The following is a 23,451-nucleotide window of genomic DNA, read 5'->3' as shown; positions in this document are numbered from 1 at the left end:
AAGTGAAAGCAAAGTCGCTCAGTCGTGTCCGACCCTCAGCGACCCCATGGACTGCAGCCTTCCAGGCTTCTCCATCCGTGGGATTTTCCAGGCAGGAGTACTGGAGTGGGGTGCCATTGCCTTCCCTGCCCCTACTCCCTACTCCAGGATTTTCATCAGGTTCTTCTCTTTCTGAGAGTAAATGGAAGCACAGGAACAATAGTCAAGTATTCACACATTTCTTCCTCTCCAGTGCTGCTGAGTCAGTCATGGAGCCACAGGGAAGCAGAATTCACACAAAAACCCAGACTAACCACAAGAATCCTCCATGCTGCCAAGGAACATTCCGTACAAGCAACAGTCAACTCTGGTATAGCCAGGAAACTCATAATTTGGTGGTTTACAGGCCAGTTCCAGTGAATGCATTACAAATAGAGACTGTTCGGGAAATACAACTAGCCTTCCAGTGGTCATGTATGGATGTGAGAGTTGGACTGTGAAGAAAGCTGAGTGCCGAAGAATTGATGCTTTTGAACTGTGGTGTGGAGAAGACTCTTGAGAGTCCCTTGGACTGCAAGGAGATACAACCAGTCCATTCTAAAGGAGATCAGTCCTGGGTGTTCTTTGGAAGCAATGATGCTAAAGCTGAAACTCCAGTACTTTGGCCACCTCATGCAAAGAGTTGACTCATTGGAAAAGACTTTGATGCTGAGAGGGATTGAGGGCAGGAGGAGAAGGGGACGACAGAGGATGAGATGGCTGGAATCACTGACTCTATGGACATGAGTTTGAGTGAACTCCGGGAGTTGGTGATGGACAGGGAGGCCTGGTGTGCTGTGATTCATGGGGTCGCAAAGAGTCGGACACGACTGAGTGACTGAACTGACTGAACTGAACTTCTCTAATTATTTGATGCATCTTCCCTTCTTCTTAGACCCTAAGTGGGTCAGCTTTCTCTAATCATTTGTAAGGCATAAGGTCACAGAAAAGTGTTGCTGATAATCATAAATATCTATAATAATGTGATGTGAGCAAACTCTAAAAGAGCATAAAGTTCCCTTTTGAAATTGCTTTCACGTATTGTACTATAATATACTGAAGAACCTAAACGGTAGTTTGGGGGTCAATTAAGGTTATATACATTTTCTAGAAGTAAAACATCTCTCGATATCAAACCTAGTAAACTAGTTAAAGCTGAGTTTGGGGACCAAAGTGAATTACTGCATGAAAAAAAAGCTGATTCTCATTTTATCCTATGGCTTTAAAGGCAATTTCAAAAGGAGTTTAAGACACTATTTGAATAACTACGGCATCATTTGGAAAAAAGGAACAAACATCTCGGGATGATTACCTTGAAGGAGAGCATTCATCTAGGTATGAGAATTTGGGTTTATAAAGAACTGCCATTTTAAGGTTTCTGCTGCTCTGCCCCAGACAAGTTAGCATCTTACATTTTTTAGCTTGTGGTTTCAGTCCAAGATGACTCAAATCTGAAGAATAAAATTTTTATCAACCATCTGATTAAGACATTACCAGGCATGTCTGCCTTTATATCATTATCATAAAATGTGCAAGGAGGCTATACTCAGCATAGTAAGAATTTGGATAAATGTCCTCTCCCATGCCCAACTTTTACCCAGAATTTGATCACATAAGAATTTAAATAGATACACGATATGACACATTGCTAATTATTAAACTTAAAAGATGGAGAAGGAAATTGCAACCCACTCTAGTATTCTTGCTTGGAAAATCTCATGGACAGAGGAGACTGGCAGGCAACAGTCCCTGGGGTCACAAAGAGTCAGACACAAGAGCAGCTGAACAACAACAATGGCCCTCAGATAAATGGTTCAGGCATATTTTGGTTGCAATTTTAAACATGTTCATAATCCCCTAAGAACTTGGAAAACTGAAAAATAAAATTGCTAACTGCTAGTTATATTATAAAATCCCAATAGATAGAAAAGGGGCTTCCCTGGTGGCTCAGGCAGTAAAGAATCTGCCTGCAAGGCAGGAGACCCTGGTTCAATATCTAGGCCAGGAAGATCCCCTGGAGAATGGAATGGCTACCCACTCCAGTATTCTTGCCTGGAGAATCCCATGGACAGAGGAGCCTGGTAGGCTACAGTCCATGAGGTCACAAAGAGTCAGATACAATTGAGAGACTAACACTTATACTTTCAACAGAGAGAAAAGATTGACTTTCCAGGACAGCAACAGTTCATATGGACATAATGGAATGCATAACCATCCAAAGAGAGAATGTCAGAGTGTGTTGGTAGATGAACAGGAATGGGGGAAAGAGGTTATTCAGCAGTTAGAGCACCCAAACCTGAGACAGAGAGGCTAACCTTGGCTAACCATGGCACTGTCCATCCAAGCACTGAGCAAGAGAATGCAACACAGACCGTGGAACAGGCGTGTCTCTGCTGTGGTCGGATCAGCTTAGGCTCAGACTGTTAAACGTTCAAGTTGTTCAACTAACTCCTCTTTTCTAAATCCCCAATAAATAAGCAGTAAATGGCAAGAAGTCTCCTGTATCATTTTGTATCCTCAGTGATTATAATTACGATTATGGAATCAAAAATTTATATTTTGATATAATGGTTTAAAAAATTATATGTATACCTAGGAAATGAATCTATCCTCAGTGCAGTGACCAAACCATGTTTCTAGGACTGAAACACCACTATTACTACTATCTAAGCCTGAATGGGATGACAGAGGATGAGATGGCTGGATGGCATCACGGACTCAATGGACGTGAGTCTGAGTGAACTCCAGGAGTTGGTGATGGACAGGGAGGCCTGGCGTGCTGCGATTCATGGGGTTGCAAAGAGTCGGACATGACTGAGTGATTGAACTGAACTGAACTGAACTGAAGCCTGAATGAACACCGAGTCAAAGCAGCTCAAGACCTGGGTGAGCTGAAGATTCACATGTCACATAAGAGGCAAATGATGTAAACTGAATGAAAAGTAAGGGAAGGCAAGTGAGGGTTAACAGAGGGAAAAGGCGAGATTTTATAAGGTCAAAGAACAGGTGTTACAGGTCTAACTGAGTAATTCAGACTCTAATTGCTTTCCAACAGTTTGGACTCTACAGAAATGTGTGAGAAGCTATAGGAACAACTATTTGTACAACCTTCTCTGAATTCAATTATTTCAGTAGGAACCCTGCTAATTTACTTACAGACCAAAGTTTGATAAGTTAAAGCCAAGGTGTTTGAAGCCTGGGAATAAATTCACTGCCCTCAAAAGTATCTCTTAATGTGAAGTGAGTAGATAAATCGAATGCCCTTTATCAGTCATTTCCTATTAAATTAGTAAAGAAGGAATAAGTAATGCCATCACTTGTGTAGGCTTATAACCTCCAGAATCGTAATTACCTAAATGAGAACCTCAGTAAACACTGAAAGGAAAAAAGACCTTAGCAAATTTCAAAGCTGGGCTTGGTAAAGATCTGAGGAATTTTATCACAGATCCACACAGCAAAAGGTAGTCTTAAAAAATTTTTATTTCACTGTACTCATATATGGTATATATAAATAATGGGAGGAGACTGGATATAAATCCCCTTCTAATAATGGCCTCTCAAGCAAGAAGAATGCAATCCCTTTTCCAATAACTCAGTCTAGCACTTAATTATTATATAAACCAACAAAAAATTTTACTTGGGGAGTGGCTTAGAGTTATATAGCAAGACGGTTCTAAGAATATTTTTTTCATAAATTTTTTTCAAATGTGCTGGAAAAGTGACAACAGTGAGGGGCTCAAAATCATGTATCTTGCCTTTCAGTATAGCTTTGGTCCACTTTCCTAAGTCAGTTCCGCAAAACAAGTGGTGATAGAAAAGACAGACAATTGATGGGTTTTGTTTAACTTGTTTCAAAGAAAATCACATTAGTTTGGACTTGGTTCAAGAGATTCAGTCAAAGCAAAAGCTTTCTGGTTATAACACCCTTCTGGGACAAGGTCATCAACATACACACACACAATCTTAAAGTTTCTAAAAGCAGGATGAAGCACAACAGCTTCCTGCCTTGGGAACTTGCCTATTCTGTATAAAGCTATAAATAACTAAACTACCATTATCTTTATAAATAGAAAAATCACTTCTTTAACCAAAGTGGCTACAGTGCAATCTTTATTTCTAGGAGAATAAAATTATCACAGGTACTCTCACCTTCTCTGATGTCATCAACTATTCATTGTTTTAAAGGTTTTGTTTTTTGAGCTTTAAACTGGTGTAATGCACTGTGGTGTTGGAGAAGACTCTTGAGAGTCCCTTGGACTGCAAGGAGATCCAACCACTCCATTCTGAAGGAGATCAGCCCTGGGATTTCTTTGGAGGGAATGATGCTGAAGCTGAAACTCCAGTACTTTGGCCACCTCATGCGAACAGTTGACTCACTGGAAAAGACTCTGATGCTGGGAGGGATTGGGGGCAGGAGGAGAAGGGGACGACAGAGGATGAGATGGCTGGATGGCATCACTGACTCGATGGACATGAGTCTGAGTGAACTCTGAGAGTTGGTGATGAACAGGGAGGCCTGGTGTGCTGCGATTCATGGGGTCACAAAGAATCGGACATGACTGAGCGACTAACTGAACTGAACTGACTGATTGCTATGAATCTCAGTTTATTTTTCTGGAAACTTACATATTTATATACTTTAGTTTTATAAAAGACTTCATTATTGGGAAGGCTGGTTTTTCTCCTAACAGCATTGTCATGTTATACAAGTATTAATAAAATGGTTTTTAATTTGTCTATACAGTATATTCTATGTGTAAAGTGCTTTTGTAAGTACTGTGAGGCTTACTATGGTGCTGAATGAGTTCCACTTTTAATACTTACTTTCCATTTTAAAACAAAGTAAGCATGAGTCATCAATGTAAAAATGCTTTCTATTTTATAAAACCTTACAAAAGTAAAAGGAATGAGTCCTTTTGTTAAATATGGATCCACATAGACATATGAATGAACAGATAAAACATTTTAATTGGTTGGAAGATATAATATTGTTAATATGTCCCTTCTTGTCAAGGCAATCTACAAATTTAATGCAATTTTAATCAAAATCCCAGCAAGCTTTTTTGAAGAAATTGACAATCCTAAAATTTAGATAAAGTACAAAAGATACAGAATAAAGTAAATTTAGAAGAATTACATAAGTTCAAGCCTTACTATATGGCTAAAGTAACCAAGGCACCCTGGGAGTGGTGTAAAGACAGAGATTAAAGACACAGAATAGACACAACTAATGCACCAAGTCAATTCAAAGGAGAAAGCAGTCTTTCCAACAAATGAAGATAAAATAATAGATCTCTCTATGGAAAACAAATCTCAATCTATTCCTCATGATACATACAAAAATTACTTTAAGAAGGATAATAACTCTGAATATAAAAATCAGAAATATGAGATTTCTAGAGGGAAAGAACAAAACAATATATTTGTGACACTTGACTAGTCAAAGACCTTTTAGAACGTTAGAAACACTCTAAAATAAAAATGCTGATAAAACACACTTCATCAAAATCAGTAAGTTTTACATCAAAACACACTAGTAAGAAAGAACTATGAAGTCACAGGTAAGAAAAAACATCTGCTATATATATCTTGCAAAGTAATCATATCCCAGATATATACAGAACTTCTACAGGTCAACTTTAAAATTCCCAAACAACAACAAAAAGTAGTATTTGCAAAATATTGAACAATTTGCAAAAGATACATGAATGTCAAGAAAGTCATATGTCCTCAAATCCTAAGTCATTAAGAAATACAAATTTAAAATATAGTAAGATACTATTTCTTATCAACTGGAATAGCTACAATCAAAAGAATAATACAGTTGACCTTTGAACAGCAGGAGTTTAAACTGTGAGGGTCACTTTTAGGTGGAGAGTTAATGACCCTAAACCTTTCATTGTTTGTCAACTGTAGAACAAATTTTGGTGAGGACATGGGAATAACTGGACCCTTCACACCTATGGGAGAGCAAAATGATACAAGTACTTTAGAAATCTGTCAAGTAGGTAAATCAAGTTAACACATATTATTTGCCTATGACTCAACAATTCTATCCCTAGGTATTCATCCAAGAGAAATGAAATCCATGTCTATTAAAAAAAGTGTATAATATTTTAAGATTACCTTATGCATAATAGCTAAAAACAGGAAATAATTGTCTAACAACTAGAGAACAAATTGTGCTATAAGTGTATGAAATATTATTCAAGAAAAAGAAGGACTTCCTCTCTCTCTCTCAGTTGCTCTCTCTTTTGCGCCTAACAATGGTTTGAAGTCTAAAACCAGACAAAGTTAACCTATGGTGAGAGAAATAAAATACAGATGTTGGAGAGAGGCAGATAAGGATGGAATTTGGTTGGACATATAGCATGGGAGAATTTTCTAGGATTATGGAAACAGTCTATATCATGTTTTAGTTAGTGATCAAATGGGCACATACAATTTTGAAAATTCACTGAACTAGATACTTTAGGTTGTTATGCTTTTTTTGCATATCAAAATGCCTCTAAAATTTATAGTACCTTTCTGGTGGCTCATGGTATAAAGAATCTGCCTGCAATGCAAGAGACCTGGGTTAGATCCCTGGGTCAGGAAGATGCCTGGTGAAGGAAATAGCTACCCACTCCAGTATTCTTGCCTGGAGAATCCCATGGACAGAAGATCCTAGTGGGCTACGGTCCATGGGGTCGCAAGAGTTAGATATGACTGAGCAACTAACACTTAAACACTGTTACTGCAAATATATCAGCAATTTTCATAAACCCAAAGAACCAACATTGACCATCCCAACAAAATAAGTCTAATAACCTAAACTAGAAGTCACAAATACTCTGGTTATACAAGAGTTTTCTGTATGTTGCTCCATAGCAGCAGTCTGAGTAACAACACCCTACAATAACAACCTATGTAGATACATAACAAATGAACTTAATGTAGGATATATATAAGCCAACTTCCCAAATGAGCAGTAATGCCAAAAGAATTAAGTATTAACTATAAACATGTATTAGTAGGTTTCCTGGAGTGGCTTCCATTTAATTTCTGGATTATCAGCTTTAAAAGCATACATCAATAATACCTTGTTGCTTTACTACATACCATGATTATTACTCCAACAAAAGAAACAACAGTGTTTAAATTCCTGGAGAGCAACCAAATTATTCATCAATTCATTTTACTTTAATTTCCTTTTGTATGAGGCAGGGAACCAGCGAGCCATGTGAATAAGCTCTAAATTGTTAAATTGTATCTTCCTCAGAGTATTTTCCTACCACTTCTGGAAAAAAAAAAAAAAGATTCAAGCTACGCCTAATAACTGTTATGGAGTGATGGTTTATATTCCTCATATTGCCAAATGACATAAATATTAAGTTTTCTATAATGCAGTTACATATTAAAATGCATACTTTCAGACTGATATACCAACATAAATGAGTCCAAGAAGTCATTGTTAAACTTTGCATGCTCCAGTTGCCTGGGCTAAGCTTTGCTCCTAATAATTGCTTTCAAAAACAATTGACCCTGGAAGAGTTCTTCATGCCTCTTCTTATCCCAAAGTCAATTGACTGAATTTATAACACAGTCCCAATTAAAGTTATCTCAGCAATCTGAAAACTCCAACCCTAGATTGATAAACTATGCAGCTGCTGTAATAACATTTAATATTTCAAAGTAATCTTGAATTATGAAGAACACAAAACTAAATAATCTATTTAAAATAATAAAGAAATGTTCCTTCAAACTGATCTATACCACTTGCCAAAGAATATATAGAAATTATTTCTAGTAACAATTTTGCTCATTTTTGTTTTCCTATTTGTAAAGTTGACTTCTGAATATATTTTATTTTTAAAGTAATCATCATGTGAACTCTACTATGAACTAAATAAGTCATTCATTAGGGCTTTTATTCTAACTTATTTAATACTTTCCTTCATAATAAAGGATTAAAAGTTTACATACATATAATAAACATTTACAGTTACTAGGGGAAAAATTCCAATAATGTGATTGTACTTTGGTATCAAAATCTAAGTTAATTCTGGTACCGAAAAGTATAATCAAGAAACTGCTAATTCAAAAATAAGCTGAGGTTTATGATCCACATATAATTTTGAAAATGAGCATTTTAAAAAGCAAAATAAAGCATATTTCTTTAATAAGACAATTTAATACCACTAGCTAAAATATTTTAAATAGTATCACTACCACTATTCTTCAGGAAATTTTTATTAAGCTATTTTTGTGGACTGGCATCAGGACTGGAAGAAGTTGAATTTTAGGTAGCAAAACACAGCAGAAGAAAAGATGACCCTGATTCCTTTGGAGGTGGCAATTTTGTCAGGAGGGTGACAGAATTACATAACTTTTTAATTCTCTGCATTTGCATGAACAAAACAGAATTTTTACAAACATTTCAATACTATATATGTGAATAAATTAGAAAATATTGTACTCAAAAAAACAGGTCAGACAGCCTAGTATATGAGTTATGTCAAAACTTCAAGAAACAGAAAATTCCTATAGAACATTTAAAGTGCTCCACATGACAGAAGCTTCCCTTAATTCTGCATATCTACTAGTGCCCCAAAACCAAGCTTGGTAAATACAGCTCAAAATATGACTTATGAAAATAGATGTAAACATCTCAACTAAAATATTACCAGACCATATTCAGATATACTCCTAAATAATTATACACAGTAGCACAAACATATTATAAAGCTACAATAATTAAAACCATGTGCCACTGGCACATTAATGGAGAAGCAACCCAGTAAATATGTCTCTGAACTGATGCAAAATATACTATCATTTAGTATAATACATGCTTCATTTTCCAACAGCTGATTTAAGTCATGTTGGGACACACAGATAACCACTGGTGGGGAAAACAAATGGCAATTCTTACATATTTAAATATGATAACAACAGCAGAATTCATAAAGGAAAATAAAATGTATTTTACAAAATAAACTTGCTTTAACTTTTGCATAATAAATGTAATAAATATAAAGACAAATGAAACTTGAGACAATATACTTGCAACATATAAGTCACTTCCTTAATATCTTTGAAGTCAGGCTTGACATAAATACCCTACATAAATATGAAATTCACTGTTGAAATACCTACCTCCTCCTTTTAACCTCCAAGACAATTTCCTTAGTTGATTCTCTGTTTCTCTCCATTAGTACGTAAGCTCTAGTGAACAGGAATTTTTGTTCACTGTCTGTAATTCCAACACCCAGAACAGTTCTTGGTGTCCACCTCTACTCAATAAAGTTATTGAATAAATTATAAAACTAGTAGCATAATATTTATTGAAACAAGTCTCTAAATGTACACTGAAGTGTCACCATTAAAACTTTTCTTCAATGAGCATATACTTTAAAGTTCAAAAATAATTAAAACTTCAAAACAAAGGAGTTAACTGCCCTTCAAAAAACAAACAAAAAAAGCTGAGGTTTCTTTCTTATCACATAAAAAGGAGCAAAGCAATAGACTTTATAAATTTTATTCTACATAATCCTTTGCCATTATATCTTTTAGAGACATATGTGCCATCTTCAGAGCTTTGAGACTGGGAGTGGAAACCATACAATTACCAGGGTCACAAGCATACAAACTGTTTCAGAACCACTGCGGCATTTAAGAGAGGCAGTATAGTTGCCCAAAGATGAATAAAGAGCAGTTTGCAGTGACATAAAGATTGTCATGACACAAGCCACTCTAGTGAAGTGCGTGAAGTCGCTCAGTCGTGTCCGACTCTTTGCGACCCGTGGACTGTAGCCCACCAGGCTCCTCTGTCCATGGGATTCTCCAGGCAAGAATGCTGGAGTGGGTTCAGAGGCTCTGGGCTCCTGGGCAGACACAGCACCCAGGCTATCTTTTCCTCTCTGCCAAGTACATCTGGGCTCACAGGTGTCACTGTGTGGTGAGATGAGGGAAAGGAGCTAGGTTTGGAGGAAAGTCATTGCTAGTGGAGCTCATGGGAGTGATCACCAGGACGCTGGGCAATCAGCAGATGAAAGGGCTGCCTGCAGGCCTTCACCTGACAAGGAAAACCACCAAGTGTTTTGCCTTTGTTGCACATACTTTTCTTGTCAACGTTTGATAATAAAACGACAGTCTGAAGTTTACTATCTTCCATATTCAATGACTATGTTATTGCAATTTGATAATTTAAGGTAAAACCCAAATCTTGATTTTAAAGTGTTTATAAGTTAGACAGCTGTGGAAACAAGTAGGTAATTTATTTAGTCAGCTCTCAGCGTTTGCCTCTACTTATGTATTTATTGCTTTCTAAGAGTGTATCACTTGTGTCATAAATCACATGTCACTTCATCGGTGTGTCAAGTAGATAAGAATTTATTAAATGAGTTAATGGGTCTATCAAAGGAACACTTTTTTTAAAACCAGAGAAAGATTTATACATGAGCAGCATTGTTTATCATCCATATTTTTCACTCATCCATGTATGCCATTCAGGCAAGAAATATTGAGTACCTAATCTATACAAGGCACCATGTTTGCAGGTGGATATACACATTAATAGCTTCCCTGGTGGCTCAGATGGTTAAGAGTCTGCCTGCAGCATGGGAGACCAGGGTTTGATTCCTGGGTCAGAACAATCCCCTGGTGAAAGAATTGGCAACCCACTCCAGTATTCTTGCCTGGAAAATCCCATGGACAGAGGGGCCTGGCAGTCTATAGCCCAAGGGGTCCCAAAGGGTCAGACACGACTGAGAGACTTCACTTTCCATACACATTAATATTCTTCTACCCTGATGGAACTTGCAAGAATACATTACAAACAAGATAGAAACACAAATAAGCTAACAAGCAAGTGATTATATGATTTTTGAAAAATGCTGTAATTTCAAAAAAGATCAGATAATAGAAACTGACAGGAATATACTGTGTGTGTGTGTGTGTGTGTGTGTGTGTGTGCGCATATGTGTGCTGAAGCCTCAGTTATTGGAGAAAGCTATCAGAAAGATTCTCTGAGGTTGTGCAGTTTAAGCTGAGGAATGATCTGGGAACAGAAAATGGCAGCATATCGGAGGAGATAGCTAGAAATAAATAAAGCAATAGGAAAAATACAGGAATAGAGACAGATGATGGTTTCAAGAAGATAATGAATACTTTACAGACCCAAAAATTAATAAATATGCATAAAAAGCTAAGGATGGGAATTTGTACATTGCATTATTATTTAGCTGATATGTAAACGATATTAAAACAATAAATAGCAGAATAATATAATTTGCAGGGAAGAAATCAGATTATTCTGAGATTCTGTGGGCAGAGAATGCATCATATAGTAGTAATGATCATTATACTGAAAAAATATAAAGCAAAACTCCAGTGAAGGCTAATGCAAAACAAAATTATGAAATAAAAAAGGCATAGATAAGTATTACTTGGAAAAAGATGGTCTGATAGAAAAACTTAACCAGCAAAACAATCATATTTGCACAATTAAAAAGTACAGACTAATGTGAGTGGCATTATTTTAGGAAACACATCCCTAGAATTCTCTTGAGACTTTGGCAAGCCTGTTGCATAAATATGTAGGCTACTTGGACAGATTCCAAATGAAACAACTAAAATGATGAAAGGAATGGCTTACAAGGACAGATTAAAGGAAAAATATGTACGGCTTTAGCATGTCAGAAACTCGAGAAGGAACATCATGGTTGACAAATATCTGAAACATGTAAATTTGAGAAAAAAGAATTCTTTATGGACAAGGCTGCACAATTATGAGCATGTTACAAAGAGAAAAAAAAAAAAAAACTTCCCATAGTAATAATGCTGTTTTCCAGTAAGAACCATTTGAACAAATAATCCAAGATGGGCAAGGATTAAGGCACCATGCAGACACAGACATTATACCCTGTAGCCTGAACTCTGCAGACCTCAAAACATGCAGAGGCCTGAATAGGACAAAGTAGGTCAGGGCACAACTGCAGACATCTTACCCAGCTGTGCTTTAAATTTAGGAGGGATCCTTCCTTGGATTTAAGGCTTGTCTCTGTAATTTTGCTAAAGTGAGAAGAGTCCTGGACTTGGGTCTGCAAAACCTAGTTGTGAGTGCTTATCACTCGGAATAGAATTATTCTCTCTATATCTTTATCTGTCAATGGGGATAATAATAATCCCCTGAATTTTTGTGAGACTTAAAGAAGCTGTTGCATATGAAAACACTTTCAATGTGCTTAAAAGCATAGCTCTTAGTGAACATATCGATTATTTTAATGAGCTCAATGTGTCAAAAAGCATAGGATGAAGACTGTCAAAGAGCATGATGCCTCAGTTCAGTCCAGTCACTCAGTCGTGTCCGACTCTTTGCAGCCCCATGAACAGCAGCACACCAGGCCTCCCTGACCATCACCAACTCCAAGAGTTCACTCAAACTCATGTGCATCGAGTCGGTGATGCTATCCAGCCATCTCATCCTCTGTCATCCCCTTCTCTTGCCCCCAATCCCTCCCAGCATCAGGCTCTTTTCCAATGAGTCAACTCTTCACATAAGGTGGCCAAAGTACTAGAATTTCAGCCTTAGCATCAGTCCTTCCAATGAACACCCAGGACTGGTCTCCTTTAGGATGGACTGGTTGGATGTCCTTGCAGTCCAAGGGACTCTCAAGAGTCTTCTCCAACACCAGAGTTCAAAAGCATCAATTCTTCAGCACTCAGCTTTCTTCACAGTCCAACTGTCACATCTATAAAAGACCACTGGAAAAACTATAGCCTTGACTGCTGCTGCTGCTAAGTCACTTCAGTCGTGTCCGACTCTGTGCGACCCCAGAGATGGCAGCCCACCAGGCTCCCCCGTCCCTGGGATTCTTCAGGCAAGAACACTGGAGTGGGTTGCCATTTCCTTCTCCAATGCATGAAAGTGAAAAGTCAAAGTGAAGTTGCTTAGTCGTGTCCTACTCTTAGCCACCCCATGGGCTGCAGCCTACCAGGCTCCTCTGTCCATGGGATTTTCCAGGCAAGAGTACTGGAGTGGGGTGCCATTGCCTTCTCAGATAGCCTGGACTAGGACTAGGCTATTACATCTGCCTTCCTGCTCAAGAGGAAATCATCTCTCCTCTGAGTCATTATTTACACTGCACTCCTCTTACATGGTTACCATTCTCTCTCCCGTGGCTTCTAGACATGAGATGTGGCCTGGGTCCCTCAATACAACTCATGGCTCCTAAACATTCTCCCATTCCTCTCAAACAACAGCAATAAAAACCTACCCAGTTTCAGTTTCATGCCAAAGACGTCTGTTCTCCAATATTACCCCCCATTACAGTTATCTCTTGATCTCTGTACCACATTTTCTCAATCCTTAAAGATTTGTGTCCCTGGTTCACTCTCCTTGCCTCCAAAATATTTCTTCTGGTATAATTTATTTGGAATGTTGGTACCTACATACATGATTTTTCCGAAGGCTTTGATTCTTTTCCTTCAGAAATCTTGTCTTCTACTCTCCTTCAATCATAACTCCTATGGTCATACTTTCAAATTTATACTAATAATTATCAATAGTTAATAACAGTAGAATTACTGCAATCACCCAACCATCTTATTCCTCATATCATCACTTTCTATGTTTCTTACTCATTCCCCTTTGGACCCACAGCTCAGCCTTTCAAATTTGCCAGGATTTCCAGGGGATCCTATCACTTCTTGACAGAACTCCAGTTTTCTCATGGCCAGAGAGGGGAAAGGGGCTTCGGAAATTACCATAGTCTGAGATTTCATGAAGCAAAAATGATGAAAGCATTTGGGCTGAAAAATTCCCAAATGGTTGAGTATCTCTTGAAATGGATAACCCCAAACAATAGGCTAGAAAAGGAAGAGAGATAAGAAGGACTGAAAATTAGAGCAATGATCAGAGTGAGTTCAGTGGGAATGAAGGACAAGGAGAGGTAAAAAGAGAAAATTCTAGTAAAAAATGGATGTCTGAGAAATTTCAAGTTCTGTTAAATGAGCAAATCATGTGATAAGAAAATCTAATGAATGGCATTGCCAGTGGGTACCTAAAAATGGAGATGGGAATATTTAGTGTTGGGAACTTCCAGGAAGTTTCACACCAGAATGTTAAGAGTCACAACCTTATAGGGGGCAAATGATAGAGAAGAAGCCTTTGAGGAAGTTCAGGATGTTGTCATGGTTAGTAATTGGATCCAAAGAGAAAAGGAAGTGGTATATACTGATGGAAAGGAAGTGCTAATGTTGTACTGAGAGGCAGTAAGAATATTTTCTGAAAAACCAAGTAGTACATCAACTCCTTCTCATCTTGTGAGTTTAAAAACTGAAGGAAAAAAACAAAAAATAAAAAACACCAACTATAACTACCTCGAGCGAAATGGGATAGCAGAAAAGAGTAAAAATATATATATATTAACTTGGAATCAGAACACACAGAATCAAGTTCAAGCTCTATATTGGCTGCTTGAATTACAAGACATGTTGAATGTAAGTGATGTGACTTTCTTGAACTTCATGTTCCTTATCCATTAAATGACGTTAAGAATGTTCTGCTTATGTCCCCTAGGATACAGAAAATGCTTATGAAATTTAAACTATTGTTTTATTATTATTTTAGGGGAATAAATATAAGAATAAATCATGAATGGTTTATTTCAACTATAAAATACTGGACATGTGTACAGAAGAAGATATTAACAAAGTGATCTCATATTAGATGATGTAATTTTCATTAGTTTGTAAAATATTTAAAGTAAATACAATTCCAGTTTTCAAAAATACATCATATTTTGGTTAAATAACTCAAAAGAAATTATAAAATATAATTTTCTAGCTGATATGGTTGGAGCACCATTTGATGCTTTTGTTTGGCTACAATTTCTAAATGGGATTACACAGAAATAAAACTAAATGAGAATGGTATGTAAAGCAAATAAAATACCTTCATTAACCTGCAGAAATGAAAACCTAGTTAACCTCTAAAATCTCTATGTCCTACATTATGTATCTGTTAACCTTCAAAATCATTTTGTCCTACACATCTGAAAATTATAGGGAAAGCATGCTCTTACCATATCAAACTGAGTAACAATGGAGAAATGGAATCCTAGAAAACCAAGTAAATTATAAAAGTCAAGTTGAAGTAAAATTGAGTGGCAAGATTTTGAAGAAAATGCATTTTGATTCACTTCTCAACTTCTCTGTAATTCCTGTCTTCCCTATTCAGATGAGTGATGCATTTTTCTGAAAGACATATTAACTCCTTCTGACCAAGTATACGCCAACCTTTATTTCTGAAGATGAAGAGATGTACTGATGTTTTACTGAAATAAATTTGAAAATTTGAAAAATATTGTCCTAAGAAAGTAAATATAATTTGTCCCTTCCAAAATATCCACCAGTTAAACAGAAACTGGACATGATGTGTGTATTCTATAAATAAGAAAATCATTTAACACATTATCTCCACGACATAGAGGATGTGTGACTTATTGACATACAGCACAGCCCAGTATTTAAGAAAGCAGGCTCTAGATTTAAACTGGTTCTATTTCTAACGAGATACTTAGTAGATTGTTTATTGGGGAGATTATTTAACCTCTCTGTATCTCTGTTTTCTCATTCATATGTAAATAATAATAAGACTCACTTCATAGAATCCTTGTGAGAATCAAAGATGGTACTTAGAACATAGGAGCACATAACAGGTATTAAATAAATGTTAGATTTACTAACTATACTAAATAAAAATCAAATGTCCCTTGTTAATTTATCTAGCAAGATGCTTCAACAGACATGAAAGAAAAAAGATGAATAAACAAATAGGAAAGACAGTGTGGATAATATTAGAGTTCAATTAATATTTGGAGCCAAACATGTGAGAAGAAATGGGTATTAGAGATGTGAGCACAGAGAAGACTGGTGCCTATAAATGGGAGACTACTCTACATCACTGGGAGGGGTTCCGCAAAATATTTCCGATAAAAATATTCTTCCGTGTTCCCACTTGATTGTTCCAGACTTCTCTGCTCAAGAGTCATGAGCCTATTTGACTTGGGCAGTGTCTACATTATCTCCAGTAGCAGTAAAATATAAATGGTCATCCTAACCTCAGTACAAGAAGAGGATTATTGTGCATTCCCAAAATATATGCCTTTATCAAATACCAAGCATAAACCTAAAAGAATGCATGGTGTCTTGACCCATCTAGAGATTACTTTCAATCATACACAAAACCATTTACCAAGAGATTAAAACTTTGGCCTTTCCATCTATGGAATGTTACACTATAGTAAATTATTTTTAAAGAGACTGATCAGTTTGATACAGACCTGTTTTAGAAAATGGAAAGAGTAAGGCTTAGCTCTAGAGTCAGTTTTCTTTCTCCATAGTAACAATCACATACAAAAATGCTTTAGTCCTTAAACAGCCTTCACTTAAATTCTTGAACGTAAATCCTCCACTCTGCTTCATGCACTATTAAATCTTCTGTGGAACAAATCCTACATGGCTACTATCATCATCATAATGCATATGGTAGAACACATAGCGTACATTTTCTTCTAAAATACAACCAAATAATTGCCTGACATCTGCATTCTGATATCTGCTTCTTTTCTACAAAATTGAGTCCTGTATTTGATAATCTGTACCTTTATTCATTACTTTAGGAGAAATGCAATAAAAAATATATATATAAGAACATAATCTCTGAAATGATGGGAAAACAAAGTTTCAAACCAGCATATTCTTCAGATATGTCTCTTTTACCTTTAAACAGGTTTTCAAGCTTAAACATTTTGGACAAAATCTCTTCAATAATACACACAACTCAGTGCCTCTGTACCCGCCAAATGTTGAACATACGGGTAGTGAGTCTTTCCCTAGTATACAAGATCAGTATCTGCATCAATTAAGGCTATATTCTCTGCCAGGATAAAGCCTCTTGGTCTTTAGACTTAGCCCCTCCCCCAAATAAAGTTTCCTAGTTTCTTACACTGTAAGGAAGCTTTGCTTTTACATATTTTGTTCAATCTCCTCTTTGTCTAGTAGCTGCCATGTTTTATTGCTCTGATTAAGCCTGACTTATTACCTCATATGCCTTTAATTTTGGGGATTCAGTTTATAGTGAGCCTGGGAAGCAAGCAAATAGACTCTTCTATATGATTTAAGGCAGAAATGCAATTATCTGTTTTAAGTGGTTAGGAGTTTTTGATGTTTTCTCCTAGGTTTTCAGCTCTGTGCTACAAGTAAAGCAAGAGACTTCTCTACAAGTGGGGTGGATATAGACTATTAACCAGTTTACAGTTTTAAGCAGGACACTCAGATTAAATCAAGGTGTAAAATCCTGAGTTGCTCCATAATTCAGATCCTACCTTATTTCCATTTATGTTTTAAACTTCAGGAGTTAGTAGTAGCAGCTTTACATTATCATATTTTTTTTGTTCCTCACAAGAAAGCAAACTGCTAACGCCACAATGTATTGGAAATTTGCAACTTTTCAATAATGATGACAAATTTTTATTGTGGATGCTGTGCCCTAGTTGCTAACCAGCAAACAAATGTTGGGAAAGGGGTTATTTGAGGATGTCTCTGTCTCAGAAAGGATATACCACTGGAGACAGACTACTTGGCATGATATCAATGACTTCATAAAAAAACTGAGAGAATTTGTATAATAGAAATGGTGCAGTGGTGAATCTGTTTTAATACTGTTAAATACTATATTACTGTTTAATACTGTTTTAAGAGTTCTACCAGCAGATGCTAGAACTAACCTTTGAGGAAAGGTTATTCACTAAGGACCAATTAGAAATAAACAATGTCAAGTCACTGACAGATACTGAAACACAATAGGCACATATACAAGGATTAATACCTGTCTGAAACAGGTAATAATAAAACTTTATCATGTCATTTATTCTTTTTTGGCCACATGGCTTATTTTGAAACTTGTAAGTTCCAGGAAACATACACTTTAAAACTGTGACAAAAAGAATAAGTGGTAATCTCTTTCAGGACTATAGATCTGCACATATAAATAGTTGAATATACATGCACATAAATCAACAGAACAGCATTTCCATGTATAAAATTTACAGTGGATATAGAAAGTAAGCTTAAAAGTATTCCAAACATTTCAGTAATAATTGCTTTACTACAAGTGCCTCTTAGCTCTAAGTACATTTCCTTGTAAGTTACTCAGGAAACCCCTGAAAAATGAAGGTTCAACCTTGACATATATTAATTTCTGTGTGGTTGTTAGAACTACTCTGCCTCCAAGTTAAAGTCCTATGGTACAAGCAATAGGTCCTTACAACTCACTTTCCCTCTCTTTCTCAGGGGAGCAATGAAAACTAATAACATCAGTTTCACAGAAAGTAGAAAAGTCACTTTATGTGGATTTGCAGATAAGCATTTATTCCTTTATTCCCCTTGACCTGCATCCCTCCTTTAAAAATATCTCCATTGATTATCCTGACACCTGCTGGCAAGGGCACAGTGCATCCCAGTCTACTTTTCCCTTAAACAATTCCCACAAAGCAAAGACTGTTGGGGTATTTTCAGTAACAATTAAGTGTCAATTCATTCAGTTCAAGTACTTAATTTCTAGCATTATCATGTAACTATGAGAAATTTTTCAATAATCTATTTCACATAGCCAACTACTTACGTTTTTATATATAAATACAGGTTTATTTCATTAACCAAAAGATGGTAATCATTACATGGGCTGTGACTTAAAAAACAAAAACACGCTAGACATCTTCCTTAAAACACAGATAAGAACTGAATAACAGGAACAGCTTGGCTTTGGTTTTCTATGATTTTTTTTAAACATAATAAAATCACTTTGCAAACTATTTGGGGAATAAACTCAAACTCACATAAACTCATAGGAGTAAACTGATTAGCTATGAAAGAATCCATACCATTAATTACATATTTGCAAAATTTGCTGCTTCTTATCTGATTTGAATTGAGTTCTGAAACCCACACTATTTTTGTGGGTTTCTTTATTTGGCAAGGAATATAATGAACTTACTACATCATAAATGATACTCAAAGCTGTTTGCCCCTGCAAGTATATTCAATAAACAACAAATATCAGAATTAACCTTCTTAGGCTCTAAGAAACTCTCAAATCAGTCAGGTTTTCACAACCGGATACAAGTGATAACATATACAGTCCATCTCGTTCTCAAAACCCTTCAAAAGATGAAAAGTTTTAAAAATAAATTACCTAATTAAAATTTTTATCTTTAATATCAGTGAAAATAGTTTCGACTACTAATTTAGAATCTAAAAATTGTCAAATTTGTACTTTGTCATGATTTTGAGTAACCAGGCTTTTTCAGTTTAGTCATGTATATTTTAACCCTTTGCATTGCTATCATTTTCTGAGAAGGAAAAGTCATATATCTAGCATTAAAGGCAAGTTTTAGTAAAATGCTTATTAAAAATACCCTACATCCTGAATACACATTTTATATAAACACTGATGATAAGATATTTGAGAAAAATAAGAGAGTTTTAATTTAGAGAAGAGTTTAGAAGTAAAAGACATTTGCCTGGTTTTGAAGATCTTTGTAAGTTCAAGACCACAGAAGGGAGAATAGACCATTTCGATTTTGTAACCCTTAATTTGTATTTTTATGTGTCTTCCCAAACTATATAAATTTAAAACAAAATGCATTTCATCGCTAAGAAAATATTTTAAAATAATCAGAAAAAAATTGTTTAGGATAGGGGTTGGGGGGGTGGGGGAATGTGTTTTGTGTCATAACAGAGGTCAAGGCTTTGCACTGGTCTTCACTTAGTTATTATGTTTAATTTAGTATTTCAAAATTATTTTTAAATGTTTCACTTCGAATCTGAAGTTAGCATTTAAAGTACAAAATTAATGCGCATGCAAATCAGGTAATGAAGACACAAATGTGTAATAATTTTTAAAAGTACAGAAATCTGTTATTTCAGCAAAGACACTGTTATAGTAATTACAGAAGCATGGGTGTTTTTACTTGGAGTGAGATTATTCAAGTACTAATTGATCCCCATGTAGAATTAACTAAAAATCACCACTGATTAAAAAAGCAAATGCAAGTGCCAATGATTCAGAGTATTTAGGACATGTCTAGACATTTTTAGATAGTGCTATTTGCTTAAAGACTTCAGACACAAACTGCAAGCACAGGGACAGATTGCATAAGATATCACGTGCTTGCTGCAACTGTATGCATGTATTGGATTTTTTAGAGCAACCCATAATGATGAATAATTTAAGAGTTAATAAAATATTCAATCTGACTGATCCATTGGTTTAATTTTAAAATAAAAATGACTAATAAAAAGAATTACATGTCCTTATTAAATCTTAGTCATTAATGCACATAAATTGCAACCCACACAGGGAACCAATTCATAAAAGGTATACAATAGGCAAACTATGTCTGGGGATGTGGGGTGGGGGCAGTGCAAGGGAAATTTTCATCCTTAACACTGGCTTCAATAAGTTTGTTCAAAGTTTAATTGTTGGGAGTTGTCATGCAAGATGCACTCTGCCTTTTTGCAGGGCTAAGGGAGAATAAATTAGAGAGATGCAAGTTTAACAAAAAGAGCTCAAGGAAAGCAGTCCATTTCTTTCCTACAGCCCTCTATCCCTTTCCCCACATGTTGACTGGAATAAAAAGAGAAATCTAGCGAAGAACGTGGAGTATACAGTGCCGAAGCATTGTCTAGGAGCCGGAAAGAGAGCCCAGGCATAACACCAAGGTTGGACTGCCTGGCCGAGTAAGCTCCCTCGGCGCGGGTAGGTTTAGGTGCAGAGCTGGGATACTCTCATGATGCCCCAGGTCTCCTGCAACCAGACCTAGGGAGGCAAACGCGGTCCCACACGCTAGACGCACTTTCTCCTCCTCCACCCACTCAGCCCTCCACCTCCACGCGGGTGCCGGACTGATGGTGGAGGCGATGTTGGCATGGAGTAGGTGCCCGTGTGTGCGTGAGTGTGTGCTCTTCGGTTTGGGGTGGGAATGCAGGCAGGGAAGGAAGGTGGAGATGGGAGTGCCTGCTGTTTTCCCTTCCATTCCTGCTAAGGGATCAAAGTGCAGGAGGAATCCAGAGGGGAAATGAGAGAAAGGAGAAATCTCTGTAGCGGGAGCACTGCCCTTTTCATATCGAGAGACTCCGCAGCGCAACTACAGAGCCATTACCATTCCTTAACCTTCAGTGGAGTGGCTGCCTCTGCCGGATAACTGGAAGGGCACGTTGTAAACGCCAGCGAGGCACACACCTACACACGCCTACACGCTGGGGAAAATAGCCACATTCTGGGGGAAGGAGGGAGCAGGGAAGCCCCCCTCCCCCCAAGAAAGGCTCGACCTGGATAGCTAATAGCTGGGCATCGAGGGCAACTGGCCAGGAACACCCAGCTTCTTGGGCAAATTGTAGCCCAAGAGTTCACAATTTTCCCGTGAAACAGACGGACAGGCGCAGGGATAAATGGTGTAGAATATTCATGCAGTGTCTAATATTAAATGGATCAGAGTCAATGCATGTTTTAATCCAGCTACCTTTTTGGAGAGGCACAGCATTTTAAACCCTGTACTGCACTCAGCTCTCCACTTGAAGCAGCCTGTGGACCGTTTCATTACCCGCGGAACACTTAGAGGGGATCGCCTGCATATGTGGGCACAGAAGGGACTCAGGTCCACCTCCGATGACCCAGCCAGAGTCCCTGCTGCTCCCCCTGGCCCTTTCCAGGCAGCCAACTTCAACCCCAAAGCTAGTGGAGATGGAGCCAGAATGACTTTGTATTGACAAGCCATCCTTCCAAGGGACCTGGAAGCCGGCTACGCAACTCAGCAGGAGAGTCCTCAAAGTCTTGTATTTTATTTTTTAACAGACTGGTTTATTTCATGCAAGTTGTGAAAACCACCACCAGACCAGCTCTTACAACTTTTCCGCTCTTGGGCGGGGGCTCCAGGGCTGTCTTGCAATGCACGATTCCTCATTACCAAGAGTTAGGCTTATACCAGGAGGAAATGCTGAGCAAAGCTTGGGGCCTCTGGGGTTACAGGAGAGGCGGGTTCCTGGGGTTTTTGTATTATTGATGCAGCACGTCCAGGATGGGGAGACGGGAGCAAGCCGAACGGACCCGTCTCCACCGCACCCACGGCCCAAACTCCCAGCACCAGGTTCGGATTTGCAAACTGCTCAGCCTGGGCCTGGTAGTAAAAGCACCGCACCCTGGAGGCGGACAGCCCAGTGGGTCTCCAGCCTCTTCCCCTTTCAACTACTCCACGCCCGGGGCGACCTAGCTTCCCTGGCTCCCCAGCGAAAGCCCCGCCTGGCGCCTGCCTCCGGCATCACCCACAGGGCTCTGGGAGGGTTTGCTTGGCGACTGTGAGCCAAGCAAAATTTCTCTCCCGCCTCCCCATCTTTCCTAGATCTCATCTGGGTACCCCACACCCCCTTCCCAGCTCAGCCCCACCAACACTCCGCTCTGACTTTGCAAAGCACTTTTCCTGGGCACCCAGGATAGGGCGCGCAGCCTCCTCCGGGCCACCCACAGGGCTCGCCACTCCGGGCGCGCCCCCGGGACCGCCTCCAGCTCCCTTCGCGGTGTCTCCCGTGGGACTCACCGCCTGTCCCGCCGCCAGCCCCTGGCCCTTTGCCTCACCTCTGCAGAACTGAGGGACGCTGAGGCTGAGCCCCAGCAGAAGCCAAGCAGCCACTGAGTGCTTCATGATCCCGTCTCTTGGACGTGACCCCGTTGGTCAAGGGTCTTGGCGGAGGGTAGTCGCCGAGGTGGCACCGCAGGGCAGCGGCAGACCCCACCCCGATAGAGGATTCAAGAAGATGTCTTCTTCCCGCAGCGTCTCCTGAAACAAATTGTCGGAGAGGACGAGAAAGAGGGGTGACCCAAGAGAGGAATGTTGCTTCCCCTTTGCCTGCGCTCTGGTGGCGCCGGGAGGTGGGCGAGCTCCGAGGAGTGGCCGGCGGGCTCAGCCTCTGCGGCGGGTGGGGCGGGGCGCCGGGTCCCCCGCGCCCGCGGACCCGAAGACGGTGCGCTCGGCTCCGGTCGCTGCGGCCAGCAGCTGGGCTGCCGACTTGGAGAACAATGAAGCGTGAGCTGGCGGGCAGCGAGCAAGCCGGCGGTCGGGAGCGCACTGTGTACAAACAGAGGCGGCGTGCGTGCGAGCCTGAGCCTCGCAAGTGCCCGCCCGCCCAGCGCACCCCCCAGCCCCCGCCCCTTCCTTCTTGCTCCCTCCACCAGCCTCCCCCTCTTCGCCCCACTCCTCCTGTCTCTCTTTCTTCTTCTTCTCTGTCTCAGAGGTGGCTCCTTCTGCTGGAAGAGAAGAGGGAGACAACTGCAGCCACACCCTGGCACCTGCCACCACCTCTGAAGTTCCTACAGTGCCTGTACCGTCTGCA

At 38.8% G+C, this 23,451-nt stretch overlaps 1 protein-coding gene across 2 annotated transcripts in view; it reads right to left on the bottom strand.

Moving 5' to 3' along the window:
- Positions 1–23,180, bottom strand: part of EDIL3 (EGF like repeats and discoidin domains 3) — a 467,856-nt gene extending 444,676 nt beyond the window's left edge. For both annotated transcript variants that reach the window (XM_040239416.1, XM_040239417.1), the window contains exon 1: positions 22,697–23,180. In XM_040239416.1, the coding sequence (XP_040095350.1) occupies positions 22,697–22,763 (67 nt within the window). In that variant the 5' untranslated portion in view covers positions 22,764–23,180. The remainder of the gene's footprint in view (positions 1–22,696) is intronic.
- Positions 23,181–23,451: the final 271 nt, after the last annotated feature.

This window comes from Oryx dammah, unplaced genomic scaffold (assembly GCF_014754425.2).
Source record: "Oryx dammah isolate SB20612 unplaced genomic scaffold, SCBI_Odam_1.1 HiC_scaffold_5, whole genome shotgun sequence".
Taxonomy (NCBI): Eukaryota; Metazoa; Chordata; class Mammalia; order Artiodactyla; family Bovidae; genus Oryx; species Oryx dammah.
Note: the sequence above shows the minus strand (reverse complement) of the source record. Positions and strands in the feature narration are given on the sequence as shown.